At 48.2% G+C, this 12417-nt stretch overlaps 1 protein-coding gene and 1 non-coding gene across 25 annotated transcripts in view; both read left to right on the forward strand.

The window, feature by feature from the left end:
• Positions 1-12417, forward strand: part of CIT (citron rho-interacting serine/threonine kinase) — a 119197-nt gene that overhangs the window by 20996 nt on the left and 85784 nt on the right. For 16 of the 24 annotated variants that reach the window (XM_053279099.1, XM_053279098.1, XM_053279102.1 and 13 more), the window contains exon 10: positions 6044-6227. In XM_053279099.1, the coding sequence (XP_053135074.1) occupies positions 6044-6227 (184 nt within the window). Of the gene's footprint in view, positions 1-4900; positions 5063-5088; positions 5226-5402; positions 5437-6043; positions 6228-12417 lie in introns of those variants that run through there. The other 8 variants (XM_053279100.1, XM_053279105.1, XM_053279121.1 and 5 more) reach the window with 5 other exon arrangements.
• Positions 1202-1273, forward strand: TRNAT-AGU (transfer RNA threonine (anticodon AGU)). The gene has a single exon. It is a non-coding gene; the product is annotated as a tRNA-Thr (tRNA).

Raw genomic sequence — 12417 nt, forward strand, 5'->3', positions numbered from 1 at the left:
TCTGTTAGTTACTGGTGGGGCTTTCCATTTTAAAGTCATTATTGCTTTTAAGAGGGTGGGGGGACAATATATGCTCACGTCTGTAAGAAAGAGAACATGTTCCAAAAATAATTAGGGTATACTGTATTGCAGTTATAGATGAGCCAGATGGTGGTGATCAGGAGTTCTCTTAATTTATATAATTGGAATGAGGATGGTCTGTTCTTTTCACTTGTGATAACTGGGATGGGGATTTTGTGAATGACAGTGGCTGGTCACTGCTCTGATTACTGATTTGTTCTGAAGATTATGGGCATCTCTTGTATGTGGTGTAGTGGCTAGAGTGCTGGACTAGGACCGGGAAGACTCGAGTTCAAATCCCCATTCGGCCATGAGACTTGCTGGATGTGACTCTGAGCCAGTCACTTCTCTCTCAGGCTAACCTACTTCACAGGGTTGTTGTGAGGAGAGACTCAAGTATGTAGTACACTGCTCTGGGCTCCTTGGAGGAAGAGCGGGATATAAATTAATAATGATGATGATGATGATGATGATGTGGGATTCTGACTGAAATGTCTTGACCGAGATTTAAGTATGGATTTCTTTTTCAGTGTGCAAAATGATGATGATACAGAGTTGGTCTTTCTTGACATGGACTATTTCTTGTTAATGATTTTTCATGAAGTTTAAAAATGTTGCATGCTGAACGCCTTTACTGTGAAGTAGTGTGTTACTGTTACTCTTCCTTTTTTTTCTTTTTAAAAAAAGTGGACTTTTTTGACAATCTACTCATTGAAGAAAACTAATGCGAGAAGGCTTTTTAATGCCTGTGACTGCATTCTGTTGGATGCTGTGAGCCGGTGTGGTGTAGTGGTTTTGCCTGGATATTAGGAAGATTGGGGTTGAAATCCTGGCTGCATTGCAAAGCTTCACTGAGTGAGCTTTGGCCAGTCACACACACTTTCTCACCTTAACCTAACACAGGGTTGTTGTGAGGGTTAAAAAAAGAGGGGCTAGTGAGGCTCCTGGGAGGAGGGGCACGGTAAAAATATAACAAATCACATGTTAGTCTTTTGAATAAAAAGTTTATATGAGAGAGGAGGAGAGCTGGTCTTGTGGTAGCAAGCATGAATTGTCCTAGTTGCTAAGCAAGGTCTGTCTTGGTTTGCATTTGGATGGGAGACCACATGTGAGTGCTGTCAGATATCACCCTTTAGGGGATGGGGCTGTACCTCAGTAGTAGAGCATCTGCTTAGTGTGCAGAAGGTCCCAGGTTCAATCCCTGGCAGCGTCTCTAGGTAGGGCTGGGAGAGAGTCCTGCCTGGGACCTTGGAGACACCACTGCCAGTTAGTGTAGGCACTACCGTGCTAGATGGACCAAGAGTCTGCTGCCATATAAGGCAGCTTCCTATGTTCCTATGAGCAGCACAGGAGGTTCTATATCTTTTATAGCATTTTAGCATTTCTGTTCTAAACCCATTCATTGCCCTTTACGTTAAAGAGGAAATTCTTATGATCACAATTTGTCTTGTTCCACTCCTTTGTCCGAGTCCTCCTACCTTTTGGTTTCTTCCACCCCCATGTTGTACTCTGGTATTGAGTCTTCCTTGTCAGATGAGATAAATTCCTTAGTCCCTGCAAAGGAGGACCTCCTTTCCTGTCTTCCTTGGAATCCATCCTCTGAGGGCATAGATTTCAACCCAGATCTTCCTAATATACAGGCAAAACCACTACACCACACTGGCTTATAGCATCCAACAGACTCACAGTCATGGGCATTAAAAAGCCTTCTCCCAAGGAAGTGGGGAGAGATTCTGACAAGGAGCTGGCAGCTGCTACCTCTCCTCTTGTCAGGTTGATCTCGGGTTTCCTTGTAGGTGATCTCCTTGGAGTGTCAGCCCAAGATACCAATGGCAGCCAAAGCATCACTCTTTCCCCCACTCCCACACCTCTCTCAAGAGTCCAGTATCAGAAGCCAAAGGGATCAAAAGGGATCCTTGCCAATTTGAGCGTCCATCCATCATTGCAGCCACATAGTCTGATCCCAGGCTATCTTGCCTGAGCCAGGCTCAGAGGCTGTTCCGGTTCCTGGCTGAGCAGCAGGGTCTCTCCTTTCCAAGAGCAGATGCAACTGACACGAGGCATCTTAACTCTTGCCAAGAGAAGAGGATCTGTGTGCTAAGCATCAAGCTGAAGGATGGGTTGATGCGATGAGAAGAACTGCTCTCATTTGTTATGCCACTTAAGGGGGTGAAGTTGGACTAGAGAAAGAAACGAGAAAGGAGGAACAGCTGGGCCGCAGCCAAGAAGGGCTAATGTTGGTGTCAGCTAAAGCCTCTGCGTCTGCCGTACTGTCTAAGCAGTGTGTCTGGCTTCTGCCTTTGATGCAGGGTTCGCCTTCTTGGGTATTAGTGGTTGAAGATATGAAGGTGGACACCTGTGTGATGGGGGGATACAGCAGCAATGTGTCGGATGCTCAGGGTAGACTACTACCTTGGAGGCAAACAGGCTGACTGGAAGCCAGTAGGGGTCCACTGTATGGACAGAGAACTTGAGTCGCGTCTACCAGGACAAGTTTGTTTATTATTTATTTATTTATTTATTTATTTATTTAACCTATTTTTATACTGCCCCAAACCTATGTATCTGGGCGATTTACAATAAGTTGCCCAAGCAGAAGGAAATCTGCAGGTCTTGAGAGTCTTTATACCAAACAGCTATAGTGGATTGGTTTTCAAGAGTAGGGATGTGCTTGAAATGATTCGGCGCCTACTTAGGGAAGCGCCCTTGGCTTGGGGTTCGTTTCTTTTAAAAAGCAGCTCCTTATCTGCTCCTCTGCTGCCCCACCACTTTTCTGGGCCCAGTGCCCACTTTCCAAAGGGCCACTTCTCAGCAGCCTGCGTGGGGCATTGGTGCACACGTGGCCCCCGCACACGTGCGGCAGCAATTTGCGTGGTTGCCAACATCGTGTTGAACATGCACATGGCCGCCGTTCATGCGTGGTGGCCATGTGCATGCCGACCCTGTGTGCAGGCTGTGGGAGTGGTGCTGCAGCCTCTCACGGCCTTTTGGAAAGTGGGCACTGCACCTGGAAAAGCAGTGGGGTGGTGGAGGAGCAGGTACGGACCTGCTTACCTGCTTTTAAAAGGAACTGATCCCCGCCCCACCTGCGTCTGCCCAAGCCAATTCAGGCACATCCCTACTCTTGAGCAAGGGTTCCCAACAGAGGGTACTAGTACCCCTCGGGGTACCTGAAGGGCTCCCAGGGGGTACTCGGAGCCCTCCTGCCTCCCTACACTCTTTTGTTCCCCACCTGTGAATTGCTGGCTTGAAGCCAACATGTCCTCAGCGACGTGTCCACTGCCTGAGGGGAGAGAGGAGGGTGAAGCCGTTTGCTCCTGATTGGTTGACTGTGTGCTGAAGCTCAGTGTGCCCCTCCCCTCAGCCTGGCAGGCTTTGGAAAATTACCTCTGAGTACTCCCCTTGAAATTAATAGGCAAAATAAACTTGTCCTATGAATTTCAGTGGGAGTCCTCATGAGTGACTTGGTCTGGATGTAAGCCAGTGACTGGAGTAGCCTATCTCATAACGACAACATTGAAGTGTGTGCACATGTGCATATGGATGTGCCCACATACACACAATCTCTGTGTGGCACCCGAGCGGAAGGTTTGCAAGTGAAGGAGTACACTTGTTTTAAAAAAGATTGGGAGCCCCTGGTCTAGTGTAACCCGATTGGCTGGGATGTCAATTGCCAGGCTGGAGCTGACCAATAACCCTGCTTGAAATTGGGAGCCGGTGCCTGACCGACAGGGACTCCCTGCCACAGGGATGTTTGGCAGGGAATGAGGAAGGTTCTTCCTTTCAGACAATGGAAGGGGGTCCCAGGCCTGTTCTGCTGGCAAATCCTTGGATGGGTTGATGTTGAGATCCATTTGTTGGCAAGAATTCCAGCAGAACAAATCTTGAGAACAGTCGTAACTCGGGCTCCCAGAACCCAAGTCCAACACTTTTCCAGGCTATCGGTTACCGCACTCTGTTGATATGGGTAGAATTGCATTTGGATCATGCCTTGAGCTTGGTGCAAATCTCCCATCTTCCAGTCTCTTGGCCATGGCTCCGGCTAGGGTGTCCTGTGGCTCATGGCATGGGGTTGTAGACACACAAGCACTCCTTTGATGATCATGGTTGAGCTTTATACCAGGAATGCTGATCGGTAAGAGTTCAGAAAACATTACGTCTGCTGCAAGCCTTTGAACTTCAGCAAAAATCTCTAAGATGGCCTCATCATTTTACCCTTAGTTCAGCAACTAATGAAGATGAAGGCTCATGCAAGCTGCTAATGGACATTTGGGTGACAGAGGATGTAACAGAAAACTCAAAGGGAATGAGAAAATCTACTAATTCTCTTTGGAGTCCCTAAGCTGACATTGAAAATAAATTGACAAAAACTTGGCGTGCATTTGGAATTGCCTTGGAATTGTGATTTGTTATTCTAGAATATGTATACAAATGATGAGAGAAAAGCTTTTTTTAGGAATAAAAAATCCATCTTGAACCTGAAAACAAAACAATTTTTAATTTGTATCCACCCTGCCACTTTGGGTTATTATTAACCTCTGGGAACTGCAGCTGTTCCCCTTCCCTCCAGAGAGCAGCGTCAGCATTTGCTGTCTGCGAAACTGCCAATATATCTTCACATGTTCTGGATGACTTGAATTGGGAGAGAACTCCCCCCACCCCCACTTTTTCCTTTTTTCCTTTTTTCCCCTTTTTGTGCTGCTTATTAATTCTGGTCACTGGTGATGACTTAAAGTAGCAGATGAGTCGAAGCTGAAAGGGTTAACCATCTGGGCTGCCAAAGGCTCTGGCCGCCTAGAGGGAGCTCGCAAGCTCCAGCAGTGACTCATTCGGCTTGATAAGGATCAGCCTCTGTCAGGAATGCAGAGAGCAAGGGTTAAATTCGGGAGCATGCACAGAGTGGGGAGCAGAGAGCCTGCACTGCAGGGGCCGTAATCCTCCCTGCCCAGGCCTTCCGCTCCCATCGGCCCTTCAGCTCCCGGAGATCTATACAGAATCCATGGTAACGGTGTGAAGCACGCCACACAGCCACCCGCTTGTTGCGATGAGCAAGCTGGCTGCAGGGACGGCTCTTTCACAGCACGGAAAGAGAAGCCGGTTGATTTGCATGGCGTGAGGACTGCCCGTGATGAAATGCATACCTAGAGAGGGAAGGGTCCGTGCAGGTGCATGCTTCTAATGAGAGCGGCTCTCGTATGCATGCAGATGGGCAAGCAGCTCTGCTGCTGAGCATGGCGAAGGGAAACTTCTCTCGCTCTCTCTCTCTCTCTGGGGTTCTTTTGCGGCTTTATTTGAATGGCAATGAACGCTGAGAGGCTCTTAAAATGAAGTGGCCAGAATGGCAGGAGCTTCAGGGGATGCCCGCTGAGAGATGTGGTGGGGGAAATATTCTTCTGGTGCCTCTTGGACGGAGTTGGGGGCAGTGAAGCTGAGACTGCAGTGATGCCCCATCAGAATTCTTTAGCAAGCTGGGGGCGGTGCGGCGGGGGGGGGACACGACTCCGCCAAGGACTGTGAGGTTGAGCAGCTGCAGCATTTCCCCAGACAAGATTAATTTGGTCATGGGAGGCCAGGGCCAGGGATCGAGACTGGGGCTGCTGCTGCTGCTGCTGTTCAGCACGATCCTCTCATAGGTGCTGGGTAGCAGGTTTGCTTCATTACTCTCGGTGGCTCAGAGGATTTTTGCTCCAGAAGCAGTGGCCAGATCCACACCTGCGGTGGCTTTTGCAGGATCCAGCCTGGCTCGAAAGCAGCAAGAGATGCTCTCTCTGCAGGGTGGTAGCCATGTTGGTGGCGGAAGGGTTAATCTCTTGTTGCTGTAATAGGTTGGAGAGCCAGTGGCTCAGCCTGCTGGTGTTAGCAAGATTAGAAGCAGGAGCTGCAGTGCCATTGAAAACGCTGAGCAGGAGGGACTCTGGTGGGGCAGCAAGCTGCAGCTAACCCCCCCCCCCCCTTTCTCTCATCTCTGTTTTTGAAAAATAAGCAGCTCCTCCCCGCTTTGTGCCTACCATCGAGTCAGAGGATGACACCTCAAATTTCGATGAACCAGAGAAGAATTCACGGATGGTGTCCTCTGTGTGCCAGCTGAACCCTGTAGGTTTCTCAGGAGAAGACTTGCCATTTGTGGGGTTCTCCTTCATCAAGGCTTTGGGGATCCTCCGATCAGAGTAAGTAGGAATTGCGGTCTGTAGAGCATGCAGAAGAGGGGGAAATCGGAGCTTGGTATACTTGCTGGAGGGAGGGGGGCTGCAGACCCAGCTTTTGACTGGTCTACCTTCTGCTATAGGAAGATGATTCAGGCTTCTCTTGAGCTGTGATTCATGTATCTCCTTTCCACCCCCATATTACTTTCAGAATGAGCCTTTTATTGCCGATATTAACATGACTAGAATAAAGGTAGGGCTCCTGTGGCCAAGAGGTGTTTGCATCCTGAAGGGAAGTGAACAGTTATGTGTGTGTGTGTGTGTGGCTTTGCAAGGATTTAGGAGAAATTCTAGAGGAGTTTCTGATGCTGAGGATGGGTGTGTGTGTGTGTGCGTGCGTGCTGTGAAATGGCTATGATCTGGGGCATTGTGAAGCCATACAGATCTGTGAGGTTGGTCCAGCGAGACCGAGATGTGGAGTTCGTTCATCTGAGAGTGTGCCAGTGGTTCAGGTTAGCCACCGAGACTGGGAGCAGGCTAATGACCAAATTCATGGTCAAAAGAGGCATCGGACCTGCAGAAGAGCTGATGCAGAGGGCCATAGCCGTTGGCAGCCTTATAGGGAGAGAGAAGGTCCTGTAGAACAAGACTGAGACAGACCAGAGACGTGGGCCAGTTGTATAAGTCTGCCTCCTCTCATCTGGTGGGCCCTTGAGGTTCTTCCTGCTGGAGCTCAGAAGGAAAGCACAAACAGAACACAACTGAGGATCCTTGGAGGACCAATAAAGCTCCTCAGAATACAGAGGCTGCACTTGCTGGGGGATTCCACAGACCTAAAGAGGCAGTCTTTATTCCCCCCCCCCCCAAAAAAAGGTGTGTCAATATTTAGCAGGTTTTATTAGAGGGGTGTGTGTGTGTGTGTGTGTCCAGGTCAGATGTGACTGTGACTAATGTATCTGTGGTGGTGTGTGTGTGTGATTATTTACTTGAAAGTGAAGTTTGGCAACCCAATTTGGTTTCTCGCTCCTGGCACCAGTGAGATGTTCCCAGTGTTATGAGTCAGAGAGGAACCTTAAATAGGCCAGCGATTAGAAGGGAGCTTCTCGGCTGCCTGTGGTGTCCTCCTACTCACAGGTGTCTCTTTTCTGGTGGGGGAGGAAGGCAAGGGAGTATGAAGTGGGGACTAGGAGGTGGGGGTGGGGGTGGTGGAGCCGCCTCTGCAGCAAGGTGGATGGTCCTCCTGTGTCGAGTCCTGGTACTGACACTCCTAAAAAGCATTGCAAAAACCCCAGCAAGGTTCTAATGAAGCAAGAAGAAGGGTTGCAAGCCTATAGATATTCCTTGATCAAGGAGCATCATGTTGAGAACCATTGGCTGGCTTGCAATGAGTTTCTTCCTATGTGAGGGAAATGGCTTGGAAGAAGAAGAGAGCAATTGGTGGTGGATAGATGTATGAATGGCTGTTGGCTGGAACCCCCCATGTTCAGAGGCAGTATGCCTCTGCTCATCAGATACTTGGGACAAAAAACAAGGAAAAGCGGTTGCCTTCATCCTCTGCAGGTGAGCTTCCCAGAGGTTTCTGGCTGGGTCTTCTTGGAAGCAGAATGCTGGGCTAGGTGGCCGTTTGGCCTGATCCAAGCTCTTGTGTTCTTACAGTTTCTTACCAAAGATCATTGTAAATGCTGGAAGCTGAAAATTAGGCTGGCAGTAGCGATCGGATTAACTAATGGTTGGCCACTGGAACAGATCTAGTCAATCTCCTCTTCCTACTCCCATGTGGCTTTCAGTTACGTGTGGCTTCTAAAACCTCTTCCCTAGTGCCAGAAGACAGAGGTAGTGTGGTATAGCGGAGACAGAGCTATGAACAGGGAATCCCCAGTTTGAATCTCACCTTTGCCATGAAAGCCTTTGATGCCCTTCTTAGGTAAGCCACTCTCTCTTAGCCTCAAACCTTCCCCCACCCCCCAATCTGCAATAATAGTGGCCTACCTTACAAGGCTGTTGAGGATTACAGGAAGAGACTGCATGAGAAGAACTCTGAATATTTGAACATGCTGTACAAATTCTAGGTATTAATTATATAAGAATGATTCAGGGGGAAATGTTCAATATGATCTTGTCAATTGTCAATATGATCTTGTCAGTCTTCTGGCTGAAAGATCTGAGCAGTGTTCCCTCTAACAGGAGTTCCCAGATGTTGTAGACTACAACTCCCATAATCCCCAGGCAAAGGCCATTGTACCTGGGCATGCTGGGAGTTGTAGTGAACAACATCTGGGAATCCCTGTTGAGGGGAATGCTGGATCTGAGGCCATCTTTCAGAATACTTGAGGCCTTTTAGTCCCACCAGAATGCATTCTGTCATAAGTAATTTGTGGCTCTCTGTGGGAGTCCTTGGCTGATGTACAAGCTGTGGGGTAGCTTGTGGCAGTTGCTAGGTGGCTTTTGGTAGATACCTTGAAATTTTAGGATGCCTTGGATATGATTCAGTTGGCACTTAGGTTTAGTAACTATGGTTTTTGCTTACAGGAGCAGATACTGCCAGAGGGGAAAAAATTAAAACACAGATTGGATGAATGTCATATATGTGCTCATAAATGCCAGTAGTGAAGATTCAGAATTGGTTGATTAGCTGCCTGTCTCTAGTCGGGGCTCAGCATCCCCAGATAACACTGTTTAAAAAGTAATTAAAAGTATCGTAAGGATCAGTCAATCATGATAGTGTTGGAGAGCCTCTCTTCAATCTTGGTCACTGTCTGTGCCACGTAACTGTAATTCTGTTGAGAGAGAGAATGAACGTGTATTGGTTTTCTACCAATTTTAGTGAAATGGCTTCTCACAAAGATTTCTGGGAGTTGTAGTTCAGTGAGGCACTTGCAAATGCTGTTACAGGTACCTTGCTGTCTTCACAGAACTACAGTTCCCAAGGTACTCTAGGAAGAGGAAATGACTAGTGAATGCTACGCTACATCTATAGTGTTGATACGCCCTGGCCCTTTTTAATTCAGGAAACGGTTCTGGTATGTTGAGGAGGATGTCGGGTTCCTTTCAATCATCTGGCTCTGCCAGTGACTGGGATGAAATAAGAACGCAGATGTGGTGCACAGAAAGCGTTGATGAGCTTGTCCTTCAAAATAATGAGGCTTTTATGAGATGGCCATACAGCTGGAGGGACTGATGTTAATTGCCCTTCTCTTTTCACAGTCTTAAATGTGCTGCCATTATGGGTTTTCGTTTTTTTTTTTAATAAGGATGGCTCACTGTATATTTTCAGTGGCAAAGAAAATGAATTTCATAAGAGTACATAGGCCTGGGTTAGTTGCATGTGATGACCACAGCTGGCATTGTGCATAGTAGAATGTGAAATGTGCTCTGTCCCAAGAGCAGAATAATGCAGTGCATGAGAGAGTCCCCAAACATGGCCTCAGGACACATGAAACAGCCACCTGAGCAGGTCTTGGTATGGTTAGTGACCTCTTGGGTCTCCCATCCACTTTGGGGGGTGGGCCATAGCTCAGTGATAGACCATCTGCTTGGGGAGGAGAGCTGGTCTTGTGGTGGCAAGCATGGATGGTCTCCTTTGCTAAGCAGGGCCTGCTTGGGTTTGCTTGGGTGGAAGACTACCTGTTTGCACGGTAAGATAATTCCCCTGAGGGCATAGGGTTGGCACTCCAGGGAAGAGCATCTGCTTGGCACGCAGGAGGTCCCAGTTCACTCCCTGGTAGCATCTCCAGAGAGGGCTGGGAGAGATCCCTGTCTGATACCTTGGAGAGCTGCTGCTGCTGATCTGGATGGGCAGGACTGAGCTAGATGGAACCATTGTGGGACTTGGTATAGGGCAGCTTCTTAAGTTCCTAGAGAAAGAAGTGTTATCGTTTGCCCTCACTATGGGAAGGAGAGGAGAAAGGCTAGCAAGCTGTAAAGCTGGCTCCTGACTCTGGAAGCTTCTGCTGCAACCGCTGTCTCACTGAAGTGGTCAGCTTGTGTCTGGGTTGTACCACTTCAGACTAAATGGCCCACTTAGGCTCACATAACTGAATGCTCCTCCATAAAAGGACATAACCTGAGTATAGAAAACTCAGGTTATGAAGACAACCAAGCCAGAACTATCATGCCTGATGTCTCTCTTTCTGGGTGTATGGCTTTTTTTTACTATATGGAGGTGCATTCAATTGTGTCTTGCACACTCCAGCAGTCTGAAGTGGGACACAGCCCAAATGCAGGTTTCTGCTGCCCCAATACATTGACTGAACAGAGAAGGTGGTGAGGTATGTATACACTTGGGTTGATTTCCCTTGTGTAGTGGGAGAACCACTCAGGGTCTTGAAAAATGCTCGCTCACTTGTTGAATTGCACGTTCAGAAGTTTTAAAAACTCCTTGTTTAGTGGGCCTTTTACAGCATTCCTGTTATGTGTTGCAACCCTAAGATCCTATGGCTGAGAAATATAGATGGGGAAAGAAGATGGCAGCTGGGATTCTCAAGGATCTGTATCCTGCACTGGAAATTAGTTTCTCTGGTTTGGGAAAACCATCGGTTCCTCAACCTATTCATACATTTACAGAAATGGATGGTGCGGTGGGCTCTTATCTCTTCATCCTGCCAGCACTCTCCCCTTCAGTGGGGGCCGGATGTGGCTTCTACAAAAGCATGGAGGCCCAAACCAGGCCACGCTGATGGGAGGGGGAGTGCCGGTGGGGCCTAGGGGCATTGCCCCTGAGGAGTTGCGGCGGCACGTAAGGTGACCTCTAGCCTGCCCTTTCAACCCTATAGGGTAACCCCTTATCGGATTCCCCTCTGCAAGCATTCCGAACTGGTTCAATCCAAACTGGGCCCGGTTCAACTCAAACTCAGACTTGCCCCCCTATTTGGGGGGCAGGTCTGGTTTGATGTCAAACCGGGCCAGTTCGAATCGACCCCCAGTTCTATTCAAACTGGTTCTGCACATCCCTGTCCTCCTTGCATTCCCTTGGAGATCGCAGTATGAGATAAGAGACAGCAGGACCCATACTGGGATCTGCATGAGAACTCACGAATGAGCACCCTGATTCAAGAGGATTTAATGTCAACTGAATCCAGTAGATGGATTCATGTTGTCCAGTGATCCTTGGTACATGGATGGTGCATGTTGTGTAGTTGGGCTGAATTTGCTCCAATAAGTATCGGTTAGAAAACTTAGTAGGGACTGGAATTAGTTGTACACACTGTCATGCCTTGTTGTGTGTCTGTTCTTGACAAGGCTCCTCTTGATTTTGATTGGATTGGGAGACTTCCCTCTCTTGGTTTCTGAGATGTTTTTTGGCACCTCACCGACGGAGACAGAAGGACAAAAAAGCAACAGTGTAGGAAAACGTTTCCTGCACAGTTGCCTTTTTGTCTTCCTGAGATGTTTTTTAACTCTGTTCATATAATTATTCTAGTCTGTGTGAAAATAATCATTCCTGAATCATTCAGTGCTCAGAATAATTGGTGACATAGATGTCCAGAAATTGGACCCCGTGCATTCCAACATACATTTTCCAGTGTATAGTGGAGGCAGACGATGGTCCGGGCTGGCTGAGCTGCACTAGTACCCCTGAAGTGGGGCTGCCATTGGCTGAGCTATTCAGCCCTCGGGGAGAGACAGAAGGGCCCTGGCCAGAAACGTGGCCCTAGAAAGCAGGAGCCTTCGGGCCGAGAAGGCCATCGGCCACGGGACAGGAATCCAGACGGGAGTCCAAGAGGAGATTAAAAAATCAGGGGAACGAAAAGGACAGGGAGGAGGCATGCCACATGATCAGGAGCGGCAGGGAAAAGGCACTGCAAGTTGACTTGCAATGCCCAGCCAGATCTTGAGCAGCAGGCCACAGCAGGGATTGTGTTTAAAGTTGGGAAGCCAGCTTGCAGTTTAGGGCCTGTACTCTCCCTGTGTGAAAAAGAAAGGAGGAGTTAGGTTTTTAAAAATTGCCCCCTTGTTCAGGTTTGTAGAAAGGCTGCAAGACCTTATCTTCCTTGGTTTTTGGTTGGTCTGGGTTTTTGTGTTTGTAAATCACTTTGAACTGTTTTGAAAGAGTGATGTGTGTATGTAGGGGTGTGTGTGTGTGTGTGTGTGTGATAAAAAGGGCTTGCGTGCACACACACACAGATAATCACACAAACTCTGATTCTAGACCAGGAGCTCATGGCCTAGTACTGAGACATTTGTGTGTGTTCGCGTGCACGCATGCACACACACA

Source organism: Hemicordylus capensis, chromosome 15 (assembly GCF_027244095.1).
Source record: "Hemicordylus capensis ecotype Gifberg chromosome 15, rHemCap1.1.pri, whole genome shotgun sequence".
Taxonomy (NCBI): Eukaryota; Metazoa; Chordata; class Lepidosauria; order Squamata; family Cordylidae; genus Hemicordylus; species Hemicordylus capensis.